At 47.6% G+C, this 16,498-nt stretch overlaps 1 protein-coding gene across 1 annotated transcript in view; it reads right to left on the bottom strand.

Moving 5' to 3' along the window:
- The window catches only part of SLC25A48 (solute carrier family 25 member 48), a 37,994-nt gene that overhangs the window by 2,397 nt on the left and 19,099 nt on the right, over window positions 1-16,498 (bottom strand). The window contains exons 5-7 of the mRNA XM_058541511.1: window positions 10,824-11,081; window positions 8,033-8,166; window positions 1,124-1,253 (exon numbers count right to left, since the gene is read on the bottom strand). Coding sequence (XP_058397494.1) covers window positions 1,131-1,253; window positions 8,033-8,166; window positions 10,824-11,081 — 515 coding nt within the window. The 3' untranslated portion in view covers window positions 1,124-1,130. The remainder of the gene's footprint in view (window positions 1-1,123; window positions 1,254-8,032; window positions 8,167-10,823; window positions 11,082-16,498) is intronic.

The following is a 16,498-nucleotide window of genomic DNA, read 5'->3' as shown; positions in this document are numbered from 1 at the left end:
TTGTCCTCTGAGTTCTGTGGGTAACCAGTTTGGGGTCAGAGAAGGAGAAACAAGGGAGGAAAAGAGGAAGAGGGACTGAGGGGTATTGGGGGTTGGTCATCCATCCACTCAATGATGTTTCTGAGTGGTCATTTGTGTGCCAGGCTCTGTGCGAGGCACCAGCGATACAGACGTGAAAAATAGTCACAGCTCTTCTGGGACTCACATGCTGGCTGGGGAGTGAGGAAAGTGAGGCAGTTATGATGCAGGGAGATGTGGCAGGGGCTGAGCAGGGGCTGTGGGAGGGAGCCTACAGCAGGTGCAACTCCTCCTGGCTGAGGCATCGGGGCAGGCTACCTGGAGGAGGAGACTTTAGACCAAGGCCTGGATGACAAAGGGGAGTTGATGAAGACAATGACAAGGGGGAAGGTGTGAAGAAAGGATGTTAGGCAGGGACAGCATGTGAATGACCCAGAGATGAGAGTGAGAATGGCACGTTTAGGATGGTGGTGAAGATGAGGCTGTTAAGGACTCATGCTTTATCTAGAGGGCAATGGGGAGCCATTGGGGGCATTTGAGCAAGGGAGTCACTTGCTCAGCTTTCTATCTTTAGATCCCTCAGGCTGCTGTGATCCTTCTGCAATGAGAAAAGGAGAGGGTACAGGAGGCAGGAATGGGGGCACAGACTGTTGTCTACGGCTTTGGGAGCCCTTTGGTGGCTCTCAGACTCAGGCTATGAGTTCAGCAGGGAGGTGGGGAGATGGTGCCCATGTGATGGGGGTGGGCACCCTGGGTCGAGTCCTCACTCCTGAACCTGGGGTATCGAATTTGTACAGTGAAGCTAAATGCACTTCTCTCCAAGTGCTACAGAAGCTGGGAAAACAGATAGGTGAGCTCGCCATAAACAGGTATATTCTGTGCGGATGTCAGTTACTTAGCAGCGAGTCCACCATCAGTCACAGGTGGACATTTCAGAAGAGCTTTCTGATGACAAGAAGGGTGGCAATTCTAGGCCAAGAATTAGCACAGAGTAGACAGGAAACAAATGACAGAGGGACATCTCAGAGGGCCATGACATTTTCATGGCAGAGAAGACTTTCAAGCTCTGGCAGGGCACAACTGGCTGGGAAGGAAGCACACTGACCTGGCGCTCAGGGGCTGGTCACCGCGTGGTCCCCGCGGATGGCCTGCAGCGAGAGCTCATACCCAAGGAACATGGCCGCGCTCATGGGGAAGCCCCGCACAGCGTTCACGGTGATGCCTCTGAAAAACACCTTTGGCAGGAGGCGGCGTTATCACAGGGGACCCTCTGCAGGGCCACTGCTGAGGGACAGAGAAAAGGCTGGTGGTGCTGCCCACTCAGGCCCCCCTCCCAGGCTGGACCCCATAGAGCCCCCAGGACCTGTGCAGACGGAGACCACCCGGGATGCCCCAGCCATACCCCTGCCCTGACCCATGTCACGTCTGATGGCACTTTTCCTCCCAGACCCTGGTACATATGCACTAAATACTATGGGCAAACGGTTGAGTCCTGCAAATACCCATGTACACTTGCTTAACTGCTGCTCTGTTGTGAACACACACATACGCACAGGCACATGTATACACATGTGCACACACACACACTCACAATTCTCGGGAATCTGGAAGTGAGAGCTCTCCACTCCACTCACTTTGCAGTGGTGGACAGAACACCTAGCCATGACCAACCACTGTGACAAGTGCTTCACAAGATGTCCCCAAAGGGGGAGAGTCGGGGACAACTCAGGCCATGCTTAAGACTGCAGACATGGAGTTGAGGCACAGCTTTGCCATTTAGTAGCTGTGTTTCTTGGGCAAGTGGCAAAGTCTCTGGAACTCAATTTTCCCAACTGTAAAATGGGGGTAATAATACTATTGACCTGATACGGTTGTTGAGGGAATAAATAAGATGATGCTTTTAAAGCAGTGACTCAGTGCCTGCCATGTGTAAGCACTCATTAACTGCTGATACCACGTCAGCATCCTTATCATCCACAGTCAGCGCTTTATATAGAGTGGTACTCAGCCTCAATCATTAGGGTGAGTGCTGGGGAGTAGTGGCCTGTATTGATGAGCTGCTAAACTTGGCCCTTAATACAAGAAGCCTGTATTTGTCTTCCACCCCTAGGGAATATGATAAGATGCTTCCCTTCCTCCCTGAATCTTCCTTCTGGGTGCTGGGCAGACACTGATCAACGTGATGTGGTTCCAGACCTTGGGAAGTTTATAAACTACTAGCGGAGATAAGCCCCATTCAGGAATAGTTACAATATAACCTAGAATGTGACGAGAACAGATAAGGTCTTTGGTGAACTGTCCATAAATGTCTTCTCTGGGAAAAGACAACACATCTAAACACAAGTCCCTACCCAAGCGCAAATGACCCGAGAACTGTCAGGCATAAGATATAAACATGTTATTTCACTCCTGTATAATTTACTAAGTTTACAAAATAGAACTGGTACTGTAATTTTAGGAAAGTAGAAATCCAGCCCTTTGCATTTCCCCAGTGTCCTTGGTTATCCCCAGAGGTGAGCAAGTTACTCGGCCAGAAGTGATCCAGACAGGGGGCAAGTGAGATCCTGGTAACAACTGCACTCTTCGCTAATGTCTAACCCTTCTGGAATTCCACAGGCTCACTCAGAGTGACGGAATAATGTCAAGGAACTGGGTCAGGCTCTGAGAGGAAAATTCCATGCTGGGTGCCCACAGAGGCTCCCCTGTGGACCTGGGCTTGGCTCTGTGAGGCAAGACGAGCCAGGCAGGACCCAACTTGGAATGTGAGCCTCCTTTCCCACAGCACTGGGCCCTGCAGGAGCTGTGGGACACTTCGGACAGACAGACATGACCTCCTTGCAGCAGCCGTGGTCTGCTCTGCTGCGAGGCCCAAAGATGGCACAGTGCAGACCTGCCGGCTTTTACCCTGAGCTTGCAGAACACAAAACCACCAGACCAAGTCTTTTCTCATGAAGCTTCAATGTCTCCCCACTGCCCAGGTCAAGTCCACACCCTTCCCTGGCCTGCCAAGACCCATATGCTCTGGACCCGCCCTTTCTCTGGGGAGGCTCTGACACTGACACTCTGGGTGGGCTAAGGGCCTGTCATTCCTCTACAGGGCCAGCTCTCTCCCTCCACTGGGCCTTTTCTGGTCCTCTCTGTTGGAATGCTCCCCCGACCTGGCTGCACCCCCTGGCAGTCCTCCCTTGGCCACCCCAAGCTGGATTCTGGCCCATTGCCTTCTGTGCACTGTCTCTGCCGTCACAGCACTTCTCACATCGTCTTCCAATCACCATAGCCTGTCTGTGTGCCCATAATTGATGCCAGTCAGGGCAGTGAGAGCAGGGCTGTGTGCGTGGTTCACCTCTGACTCTCCAGCACCTGCACTGTGCTTGGCCCAGAGGACCCTCTGTACATCTTATGAAACGAATCAATGGATGAGTGAACGAATGAATGAATGAACAAACTCCTCTCTGTGAAAAAGGAACCATCTCTGAGCTGAGAGTCCTGGCAGTGGCTGTGGTAGTGGAGGATTCTTAGAGTGGAGGGAGGGCTCCAGACCCTCCAAGTGGCAACTGACCCTGATGCATGAGGAAGCAAATGGTCCTCTCACTCTCCTTAGAGTCATCCAGTCTCATCCCAAACCCCTTCACAACAGCCACCTTTGTGGGGCTAAAGGACATGAAGTGACTCCTCCAGCCCCCTTCTTTCAGATGACAACTCTCCAAGTACGAGCCACAGCCCATATGGCCCAAGACGAGCCTCAGAGAAGACAGGGAATGGATCCAAAACCACAGGCCTTTCTTCTGCCCTGACTTGGGAACGCCCCGAAAGTCCATGGACTTTAATTCCTGCTATCATAAAGGCTGCTTTACTGGTAATCATTAAGAGAGTTACAGAAGGGCCATGAAAATTGGGCACCATCATCATTATTTCACTCCTTTCCAATTCTTTATTATCACTGAGTTCTTCTTCCATAGGAAAGTGGGAACAGTGGCCTCAGGTGCCTCAGAGAGCCGAGTAAAACCATTTGGGAATGGCGCACCATAGAGCCAGTGCCCAAGCGGACTGGGGCTGGAGCCATCCCTCGGCCCTGGGAAAAGCATTCCTCCTGCTGCTGCTGGGAATCTGTGAGACAACCCAACTTTCCAGGACTGTGTGGGATTTCTTTTCTCATGTCGCTATTTATGCAAACACATATACAAACATATATAAATATATACACATGTATATGCCTGTATAGGCTATGAATACTTTTGGAACATATCACAAGAAGCTCATAACAGTAATTGCCTTTGAGAGTAGACTGGGGACCACTGGAGGGACATTTAGACAGTATATCCTCTTATACCTTTAGAAGCTTCCTATGTTCATATACTATTGATTTTTTAATCAACTAATAAAAAACTTAAAAAATTAATCTCAGTCATTGAGGTGGCTAATCAAGCTGAATATCACTATCTGTACTTAAAACCTGTCTCTAAATATAAACTATGGACCAAATGATATCAAGATTAAGAAATTGAGCATGTGGCCTCAGTTGCCTTCTAGGACTTTGTTTTTTACAGAGCACAATAATTTTGGCAGAAAATAATATCAGCAATATATTTTGCCTCTACAGACTTTTTAGAATTAGGACACATTAATATTTTGGGAGACAGACAAAAATATCTCAAATAAAAACAGAGCATCCCGTTAGAATTTCTCTTATGTGTCCCTCTGTATTTATTGGTTGAATCACAAACTCTACTTCTGCTAAAAAAATAAAAATACAAAAAACAACTGAGGTGTGGATTCTAGGAAGATGGCAGAGAAGGAAGCACCAGGAATCTGTCTCCTCACCTACACAACAACTGCACTGGTGGAATCTGTCTGGTGTAACTATTTCGGAATTCTGGAGTTTATTGAAGGCTTATAACTTCCAGGGGAAAGTTTGAATGGTAAATTGTGATTGATTTCAGTCAATTCCAGCTCTTAGCACAGTAGCAGCTACCCATTCCCTACTCCAAGCCCTGTGGCAGGCAGCTATGCACATGCTCCTGGAGCAACCTGCACACAGCTGATGGGAGCCAGGGTAGGTAATAAGGACTCTCCTCCAAATATTGAAGATCTGTGTTCTGATCACTGATTGCTGCTTCTGATCACAGAAGTGCCAAGAGGAGTGTGGCCATTGTTGTCTCTTATCCCCACACTGATGCAAGCCCCTCCCCGTCTGGCTGAAGTGACTTCCAGGGTATTTAAAGGGCTGACTCCCCCGCCCCCTTCATTTTTCTCTTTTTCCAGAGAGAGAGAGAGTTTGGGAGCCAGAATTTAAAGACTAGGACATTCAAAAGCAACTACACATTTGGGGAAAATTAGAAAGTGATCATGCATGTTCAGGGGAAGGTACAGGCTTAGAAAAGACCCTGAGAAAACCTTAAGTTTACACCTCAGGCTGATCCTTGGCACAGAGATAGCCTACAACAATTCAAAAAAACAATAAACAAAAACAATAACAAAAAATACTAAACCCTGGGGAAGGGAGAGAAACTGATTTCCAGAGTTACCACATTATTAAATTCAAATGTCTACTTTTCAACAAAAAATCACAAGGTGTGCAAAGAAACAGGAAAGTATGGTCCATTCAAAGAGAAAAATAAATCAACAGAAACTATTCCTGAAAAGACCTGATAGCAGATCTACTTGACAAAGACTTTAAAATTGTCTTAAAGATGCTCAAAGAACCATAGGAAGATATGGAGAGAGTCAAGAAAATGATATGTGAACAAAATGGAAATGTCAATAAAGAAATAGAAAACCCAGAAAGAAATCAAACAAATTCTAGAGCTGAAAAGTACAATAACTGAAATGAAAAATTCACTAGAAGGATTCAAAGGCATATTTGAGCAGGCAGAAGAAAGAATCAACAAACTTGAAGATAGGACAATGGAAATTATTGAGTCTGAGGAACAGAATGGAAAAAGATTGAAGAAAAATAAATAGAGCCCAAGGGACCTGTGGGAAACTATCAAGCTGACCAATACACATTGTGGAAGTATCAGAAGGAGAAGAGAGAGAGAAAGAGGTAGGGAGAATATTTGAAGTAATAACGGCTAAAAACTTCCCAAATTTGATGAAAGACATGAATATAAACATCAAATAAGCTCAACAAACTCCCCGGAAGATGAATCAAAGAGACCCACACCAAGACACATTATAATAAAGTTCTGAAAGACAAAGAGAAAGAGAGAATCTTGAAAGCAGCAAGAGAGAAGCAACTCATTACATACAAAGGATACTCAATAAGATTATTGCAAATTACTCATCAAAAACTTTAGAGGCCAGAAGGCAATGAGCCAATATACTCAAAGTGCTAAATGAAAAACTGTCAGCCAAGAATCCTATATCCAGAAAAACTATCCTTCAAGAATGAGGGAGAAATCAAGACATTCCCAGATAAACAAAAGCTGAGGGAGTTCATTACCACCAGACCTTCCCTGCAAGAAATGCTGAAGCGAGTCCTGCAAGGTGAAATGAGATGACGCTACACAATAACTTGAAGCTGTATGAAGAAATAAAAATCTCAATAAAGATAAATACATAGGGAGAGTGATGTCAGCATCATGGCAGCACAAGATGTCCCTTGTTTTGTCCCCACCTCAACAACAAAAATTTGGCATCCATCCATAAACAAAAGTGCCTCTATGGGAGTTGTGGGATCCAGCACCATATGCCGAGGGACCCAAGGGGAGTCTTTCCCACCCGTACATTGGGTAATAGGCAGACAGACTCAATACTGGCAGTGGAAGCTGCAGTAGCCTGTGGAACTTGCTCCAGCCTCTCCTGACCATGGTCCAGATGCACCTGCAGAACGCTGACCTGGACACTCACCCACAGATGAGACAGCCTTTGTGGAAGTCCAAGCTTCTGGAGGAGAAGTTCCAGCACTCCATTGGAGGAAAAAAATATGAGTTTGGATGCACTGGAGTGGGCAGTTACTAAAGATTGGAGGGCTTGGGATGAGGCAGCCATGTGAGAAAAGGTCCAGTGCTTAGTAGTAACATTAACGCCAATAAAACAACTAATACTAATACTAGTGCCAATGACAAATGGCTAACTCTTTCTAAATGTTCTCTATGTGTGACACATTAAGCTAAGCACTTTTTATGTACCTAATTTAACTTAATCTACAGATGTCCCTCTCATTCACGGTAGGGATGATTATCCTTGGAGAAATCAAGGCCCAGAGAGTTGAAGCAACTTGCCTGGATTCCCTCAGCTCACAAGTAGCCAGGCCTGGCTTTAAACTCAAGTCTGCTGACTCTAAGAGGCATGCCAAGAAAGCCAAGGTCCCACTCGAGGAAGAGCAAGCACGATGGTTTTTCTGAAGGGTGCTAGGTGTGTCCCGGGAGGCAAGATAGACAGGGATGAATTAGTTTATAACCTTGGATGCCAGACGTGGAAGTCTAGTCTTCATTCTCAGAGAGTTTAGAGGCAGGAAGGGGCTTGGATTAAGAACAAGCCCTTTAGGTGAAGGGAGGAGAAAAGATGAGAGGAGGGACAAGGCCAGGTTGGAGGTTGCCTCAATTGCTGAGACCAGAGGTGATGGGGTCTGGACTCGTGCAGGGTGGGAGAGCAGAGGACAGATTGAACCTGTGAGATGTGATGACTGAGATGGCTCTGGGACTTTCCATTTGGAGGAGGGGTGAGGGTGAGGCACTGAACAGTGAGCGAGGAAGGACCTTCCAGCCTATCTTGATGAGAAGGCAAGCTTTGGTGACACACAGATGTGGGTCCAGGTCCTGGCTCTGCCATGCACCAGCTGTGTGACCTCAGGTAGGTTACCAGTCCTCTCTGAACCTCTGTCAGGTGGGGCACCCACCCACCTCCTCTACCAGCCTGCAAGGACTAAATGGGATAATGCTCTCTTGTAGTGCTTGATAAATGGTAACCGCCAGCACCTTAGTTTCTCGAGTCCCTTCTCTATAATCTCCAGAATGTCTGACCCGCCTTCCAATGACTGACACTGACCCCTCATGACTGCGGTGGGGCTTACTTTAAGACCTTCCTTCTGGTAACTCTGGGCGATACAGTCCAGGACACCTTTGTATTTGTTTAAATTAACCCCGTCAGCTTGGAGTCGACTTTTCACGACATCCATAGGAGTCGCTGTCCCCCAAGAAATTGCTCCTGTAAAGAGAAAGACAAACAGGTATCATGGGCTGGGTGGTGGGGTCTGGAGGGGACCTGGCTCCCTGCAGACTTCCACCATTCGGAGGTTTAAAACGCTACTGGGGGAAGTGGAAAGAGCTCAGGGTCAGGACCCGTGAAGGCTGTTCCTGATCCTCCCTTGCCACCTGCTGTGGGACTTTGCAGACGTCTCCCACCTCCTGTGGGCCTTGGGTTTATCAGTTGTAAAATGGGGCAGCAGGACCTATCTTCACGGGGTTGCTGTGAGGACAAATAAACTGATGCACGTGAAGCATTTAGCACGGTGCCAGGTCCACAGTCAGGGCTTCGTAAGTGGAAGACCTGATCAGCAGCTTTTATTGGAGAAACAGGAACAGGCCCCACCAGTACTTTGCAGCACCTTTCCGGGGCACCAGGGGAGAGATCCCAGGGTGAGGCCTGAGGGTGAAGGCTTGTAGCTCCCCAGAGCAGGATTTGCTCTGAACACGGAGAAGCTAAACAAACACTTGCAGATAGGCTGCTCGCCAAGGCAGGGACAGCTTAGAGAGTGCAGAGAAGAGCAGGGGCAGGTTTTTACAAATCTCTTGTCTTTTCCAGATATGTGGAATAGAAGCCTTGGGACCATGTGCCACTGGGTCATCTTCGTCAGACAAGCTCAGGTACCCTGGCTTGAGCACTTTTTGTGACTTTAAAGGACTAGGAAAACAATGCCAGGTTATTGTGTAAACACAAAAATTGGCACATTCTTGGATGGGAGAGAAAAATGAACCGATGCCAAAGTCCAAGTCAGCTGGTTTCCAAGGTTTTGTAATTGCTGCCTAGAAGCTCCCCAAAGAGGCCTTAGCCTGCCCCAGGCCCTCTGCCCATCCCAGCCTCCAGCCTCTGCGGCCTCCTGCCCATGGCCCTCTGGAACCCTCTGAACCTCTCCTGCCTCCTGCCTCTTGCCAGGATAATGGGCTGCTCTCCCTGGAGTTGGTCCAGCTGCTGCCCTGGCACACTCCCCTGTCCCTCAGCCCATAGGCGAGGGTATTACAAAACGAAGTTGGTGTGCCAGGCCACTCACACCTGCTCGCGCCAGAAATGAGAGCACATGGGGCCTTGTTTGTCCTTTCAGCCAACATGTACTCACTGAGCACTTACGGAGCCAGTGGGGGCCAGGCCTCAGACACAGGGCAGTGGAAGGAGAACACTGGTGTTTGGTGGCTAAGACGTGGGCTTTGTAATGTGTTTGCTGAGTTTCGAGCATAGCTAACTATGATGATGAGGAGGAGGAGGAGGAGAAATGACAATTTTCTTCTCTACGGTGGATCCTTCCCATCAGCATCAAACACGTCATGTTATCAGCCTTCTTAACAAGCAATCCTCCCTTGACTTTCCTATCCCCCTCTGGCCACGGCTGCATTTCTCTTTTCCCCATTACAGCACAGCCAAATCCCTCAGAAGTGTTGGGTATACTTGGGTTCTCCAATTTCTTTTGGCCCATTCTCTCTTGATCCCACTTCAATCAAGTTTTCACACCCTTCGCTTCACCAAAATGAGTTTTGTCAAACGCCCCCATGACTTATACACTGCTAAATCCAAGCGGCAGGAACAGTGAGCACAAAGCCTCTGCAGTGGGAGAGAGCCAGGCACCGTCAAGTTCCAGCAAAGAGACTAGCCTGGCTGGAGCAGAGTGAATAAGGGGACGGGAGCAGAAAATGAGGGCAGAGGGGTAACAGGCCGCCAGATCATAGAGAGCCTTGAAAACCATTGCAAGGACGTTGACTTTTGTGTGTGTGTGTGTGAGGAAGATCAGCCCTGTGCTAACATCTGCCACCTCCTCTTTTTTTTGCTGAGGAAGACTGGCCCCATGCTAACATCCATGCCCATCTTCCTCCACTTTACATGGGACGCTGCCACAGCATGGCTTGCCAAGCGGTGCGTCGGTGCGTGCCTGGGATCTGAACCGGCGAACCCCGGGCCGCCACAGCGGAGCGCGCGCACTTAACGGCTTGTGCCACCGGGCCGGCCCCTACAAGGATGTTGACTTTTACCCTAAATGAAATGCAGTACCATATGCAGTACAGGGTTCTGAGGAGGGAATTAAGTAACTAGTCCATGGTCACAAAATGAGTAAGTGTGGATTTGAACTTGGATCTTTCCGACTGCAAAGTCCCTGCTATACAGTCTGCACTAGCTGTGTGAGCTTGGGTTGGTTACTTAACCTCTCTGAACCTGAGTTTTCTCATCTGAAAAATGGGGAGACTGATTCCTACCTTATGGAGCTAATGAAATCTTCACATTAGAAAAGTTTGCAGGGTGCTGATATTCCAAAAAGGTGAACCATGATAACAGATTTCCTTTCTAAAACTTAGTAATGCCTGAGAGAGTAAGGGTTCAAAATCTATCTGTGACTGAAAGTTGAATGAGCCCAAATAGGGACTTGCCATCCCTTTAGGTCCAGAGGGAAGGGGATGGGAGAAAGAGGGGGGACCATTCTCCATTCCTAGCCTGTCCTCTGCCTGGCTAGGTCACATAGTAGGTACTTAACAAAGAACAGCTGGATGAGTGGCTGGATGAATATGCCCTTCCCTGCGGCTGAGAAGGGAAAGGTAGGCTCTCCAGCTAAACACTGCAGTGGCCAGTATAGGGACCGGGATCAGCGCTGCTGCCCTTACCAGCCATGCCACCGGCCAGCCACACGGCGCAGGTGCTGGGGCCTGCACAGGCCTCGGGTGTGATCCACTCACTCAGGAACACATAGGGGATGAAGTAGAGGCAGTAGCCCGGGACGTCCCTCAGCAGCATGGCACTGGCGCCCCGGTACAGCCCTGCCAGGCCCTCCGTCCGCACAATGGTTGTGATGCAATGCACAGGCCCCTGGTAGGCTGGCTGCTCTCCAAGAGCCACCGCCCTGGGCTTCAAACTGAGGTTCTCTGCAAAGACAAGGGGGAGAAGACGGCAAGTGACCCAGAGGGCAAGAGACTGGCCATTCTCTGGCACTGGAGCCAGCCTGGCCCACTGACAGTTCCCACTCACGTGGTCCATCAGTTTTTACCAAACCTTCTGACCTTCTTGGCAGCTCAAACCGGGATTCTGACATCCCAACAGGGAGCCCCTGCCAACATGTGCAGCCAGATTGGAGACAGTCCTGGCCAGGTGATAAAGTATCAGTTGCCTTAGAACACCCGGAGGTTTCTGGCCAACTGTCACCATGTCTTTCTAAGCAGATGTGACTGCAGAATGCCTAGGGTCAAGTATGACAGGCCATACCAAGCTCTTTCTTGATGCAGAGGCTGGAAAATCCAACACACTATGTGTGTGTGTGTGTGTGTGTGTGTGTGTGTGTGTGTCTACTTGTGCATGGTATGGTAAAAAAGTATACGAGATTGAGACCCAGACTGTCCTGGTTCCAAATCCTGGCTCCACCACTTACAAACCTTTTCACCTTGCCAAGCTACCTTCTTCAGCCTTTGTTTCCTTGTCTTTAAAAAGACGACAGGCTAACACTGTACTGTGTACTTGCGAGTTGCTAAGAGAGTAGATCTTAAAAGTTCTCACCACACACACACACACACACAAAATGGTAACTGTGAGGTGATGGATGTGTTAACTGACCTTATCGTGGTAATCATTTCACAATAGACATGTATATCCAATCATCACCTTGTACACCTTAAATTTACATAGTATTATATGTCAATTATGTCTCAATAAAGATGGAAAATAATTTTTTTGAATAAAAAGGAGAACAGTCTACTGTGAGGATAAATAAGGTAATACTATAAAGTGCTCAGGAGGATGCTGGGTACAGTGTAGGTGCAAGAAGCTATCAACTGATTATTACTGAGACCGAGGTGGCTGGGGTGAGTCGGGTGCAGGACGCACTGGCTGGAGAGCTGCACATGTTCTCACTGACTCACTCCAGCCCTGGCCAGGCTGTGCCCTAAAACAGCGGTAGTGCAGCACTGGTGCCACTGGTCCCTCAAAGTCCAGGGGCACAGGGCTACTGTCTCCTTGTCTGACCTCCAGGGTCTCTGAAGGCAGATCGTGGTTGTTATGTCTATAGCTTCTTCTAGGACTATAAGTAGCCAGCAAGTGGTGACTGTCGCTCCCACACAATCCTTCCACCGGGCTCCCCCCTCTCCCTCTCTGATGCTCATCTCATCTGCTATGGACCCATTAACACAGCTTTGACTCATGGCCAGAGAGACCTCCCAGTCAGTTCAGATAAAGCAACTCTTACTCTCAATTTTCCCTTCTTGAGGAACAAACATGACATGACCAGGAAAGAAATAGAATGAAGCTTGCCTGTAACCACACACCTATTTTGCCACCTGGTTTAATTTCCTATAGGCAGCATCTCAATTTGATTTTGCACATGCTGGCAAAGAGGCAGATCACTTTCATTATACAGTTGAACTTCCAAGTCCCCCAAATAGTCCCTTCTTTATCTGATGAAAGGTTAGGACAAAACATTCAGCTTCATGACTCCATAGTCCAAACGGGAGATTTGGAAGTAAAGTACAACCTGTCCTTTCACTCATCCCGGAAGCAGGTGAGGTCGAGGGGGCGGTTTCTATTGGCCTGGTAAGTGTGCTTGAACAAACTAGTCCTATATTTTCTTTTTGTATGGAGAGAAGAGAGTAACCACTGCCATGCACGTTAGGACACAGGCAGGAGGCTGAGTCCCATTCACATCTACAGTGGATCCCACAGGAAGTGAGCAGGGGTGGTGGCCACTTTGGGGAGACAGGGTCCTCTGAGCTCAGAGTAAGATCAGACACTATGGTCTTTGAAAGCCCACTGAGAGGTCACTGGACACCCCTTCCTCTCCCAAATCCACTATGATACTGTGGGTATCATCTTGGGAAATTGTGGCATTAGACAAAATAGATGTAATTGTCCCAACATATAAACTCTGCCTGGGCCATGCTCATATCCACTGATCTAACCCAGGAGTCAAGGTTTTTCACGAATCAACGATGGGTATGATGTGGCTTTTAGAAGTTACTGATTGAAGGAGAATGTCCTGATAACGTTCTGCTTGTTTGGAGGTACAGATGTTGAAAAAAATACTTGCCCAACCTCCAACTGGCCTTATCAACAAAAAACCTGTACTTTTTTCCTTTTCTTTCCAGAGTGAGCAATAAGGAAATTCTCTCACATTCTCTCAGGTTTGTAACATAAGCAATCTAGCTTTTATTGCTTGAGACTGATCCATTTATAACTACTAAAGCAATATAATTGTCATGGTAACTACCATCATCTGGAATACACACGTATCTGATCGGGTTGCTAGTACCTTCTTGACACAAGCTGATACTCTGAAAAACTCCTTCCAGCTCCCTCACCCCCAATATTTAAAAACAAACTCTTCTTTGGAAGTAATTTCAAAGTTGTAAAAACAGTGCAAAAAAAGAAAAATTGCACAAAGAACATCCTTATCTACTCTTTACCCAGATGCATCTATTGTTAACATTTTACCTCATCAGTTTTATGGTTTGTGTGCTCTCTCTCTCCCCCCCTCCCTCCCCTCCCTTCTCACTCAAACATGTGCATGCAATTAAACTGAAGAGATGTCACTGTCCCAGTGCATAAACTCTGCCCGGGCCATGTTCATCTCCAAGCAGCAGTGACCTGACCCAGAGTCAAGGTTTTCATGAATCAGCTGTGGGTATGATGTGGCTTCAGGGTTACTGACAGGAGAACAGTATCTGATAAAATCCTCATTTGCAGGTGCCAACGTTGGAAAAACACAAGCCAAACCTTGAACCGGCCTTGTCCATAAGACCTAAACGAGAACCAAACCTGTAATTGTTTTCTTTTTTTCCCCAAGGTAAGCAATAAGGAAATTCTTTTGCACACACATACATATTTTCGTGTCACACATACATACATAATTTTATTTTCTGAACCATTTCAGGGTGAGTTACATACAAAATGGCCCTTTACCCCTAAATACTTCAGGATGTGTTTCCTAAGAAGAGGGATATTGTTTTACATTCCATAGCACAGCTATCAGTTTCACCATCTACATGGACAATACTTTAGTATATTGTCTATACGCAAATTGTCATTTGATCCATAATGACCTTTAGAGCATCCTTGCCCTCCCCAGTACAGGATCCAGTCGAATGAGGTCTTGCATTTAGTTGTCCTGTCTCTTTAGCTTCCTTTAATCTGGAGCATTTCCACAGCTTTTCTTTGTTTTTTATGACACTGACATTTTTTAGGAGTACGCTGTCCCCGCTTCTTGTTAACAGAACTTTCCTCATTCGGGGTTTGTTTGATGTTTCCTTGTTATTACGTGGACATGATGCATTCTTGGCAGGACCTCCTCCCTGTTCTCACCTCTTTTCCCATGAAGACAAATCACTCTCAAGAGCCTCTGGTCTTCTCTTTCGCTGGCTTCCTATACTTGTTTTTATTAGTTTGTTTTTTAATTGAGGTACAATGTACATTCAATAAAAGATGTAGCTCATAAGTGCACAGTTGACGAGTTTTGACAGTTGCATGCACCTGTGTCACTACACTTTACTGAGAAAATGACATCTTTTACTTGAAACAAACTGCTTTTGTCAAACCCACTTAGGCAGAGTAAAGATTCCAAGCCTAACTACCCTCTCCTGCTTTTCAAGGTAAAAGAACTCTGTGACATCAACGATGTATCACTCAATGAGAAGCAAATCTTTCATTTAGGTGATAGTTGTTATGGGTGTATCTGTATTAGCAATAGCAGTATGGACAATTCATATGGGACCACAAAGCAGAGAACAGCAGGAATTCCTATCAGTTGCTCAGACCACGAGATGCTCTATGGCTCAGCCGGGGAAGGTGTGGCCCTGGGAGGCGTGGCCTGGGAGCCTGGGCAGCTAGACTTAGAAAAGTGCTGAATCAGAGCTCTTGGTAATCTGGCAGTGGACCAATTTTAGTTTGTGAAAAACAAATGTGGTGACCCTTAAAAACTGACTTGAGAGGTTGCTGGCAAGCAGCTCTTGAAAATATGCACGACTGAAGTCTGTAGACTCACATGCCCTTTGTGCAAGGACCCAGAGGAAGGAGGCGAGGTGCTGGTTCGGTACTTGGCTCACACAGAACCACCCACTCTTGGCCTGTTGTTCCTGAACCTGAAAGAAGTTTCATTTCTTTCTCCTAGACAATGCCGCTCAATGTCTTCAATGGCCCATGACCACGCAAACAGGAAAGCAAACTGAAACGCAGTGCTAGTCACTGATCCACTGAGGTAAGGAGGGCCCGGCCCTCAGGAACACAAAGGCCTGGCCGCCCTCCGGACGAGAAAGCCCCGCCAGGCCTCCCCTGCATGTGCATACATCAGGGGTGAGTGGGAACACATCATCATTTCTCAACAGGTCGCTTTCCACAGAAAATCCTTGCCAAATCTGCCATCCACAAACCGGGCCCTGTTGGTGCCCAGTCCGGCATGCGCAGTTTAACAAGCGTTCTGTGCTCAGATACGGCTAGGCCAGTGGGCTCTCAAAGGGAAGCTGGGAACAGGGAGTTATTTCAAGGACCCACGAATCCATAAGCATTAGAGATCGACAGAACTCCTAAAATATCTCACACATACCTGTCTGACCATTTTCCTCATATGTGTTGATGCGACTGTGGGGAACACAAAAATTTACTCAAATATGCTAATGATCCATAGTCGCTTCTTGTCATACGTGTTTTCTTAATCTACGACACTCAAAGCACAGCTGCTGTTCATTTTACATATTAAAAAGGTCCTCTTAGAAAACACCAGGAGCCCCCAGCCCGTGCTAGAGGCTGTCCCCCTATTACCGTGGCTGCTGTTGTTTTGTCCTAACTGATGCAGTGAGTTTCCTGATGACAGGAATCACACTGTGTCCTGTCCCAGAGCACTGTGCCCTTTGCCTGACACTGTGCCCCATATGTGCCTCAACATCCCCTCAATGAACACTTGAGCATCCAATGGGGCAGGTCTCTGCACGAGGGCTTCCCAGAGGCTCACCTCCCATGCTCTGCATTCATCCCAGCCTGGCCCTGTCTGGTCCTTGTGCCAGAGGCTGTAGATACCAAAAGAAACTCCCAAATCATGGTCCCAACTACCACACTCATCTAAGATGCTCTAGAATCATCCAATGTTTGTCCTCCAGCAGACAGGCTGGGTATAACCTCTGTGGTTTGGGTTTGAGCAGGCTGGTGGACCCCTCAGTTCACTTTCCCAGAATATTATCAGGGAAGTTCTTGCCCAGTTCCCATTTCCAACAAGCCCAGCAGTTTCCTCATGATCTGAAGGGTCCAAGATGGGCAGGTAGTTTAGTAGAAAGAGCCCTGGATTAGGAGCAGCTGGAATTTGCTTTGCAAC

This window comes from Diceros bicornis, chromosome 1 (genome assembly GCF_020826845.1).
Source record: "Diceros bicornis minor isolate mBicDic1 chromosome 1, mDicBic1.mat.cur, whole genome shotgun sequence".
Classification (NCBI taxonomy): Eukaryota; Metazoa; Chordata; class Mammalia; order Perissodactyla; family Rhinocerotidae; genus Diceros; species Diceros bicornis.
This window is presented reverse-complemented; position numbering and strand designations above follow the sequence as displayed.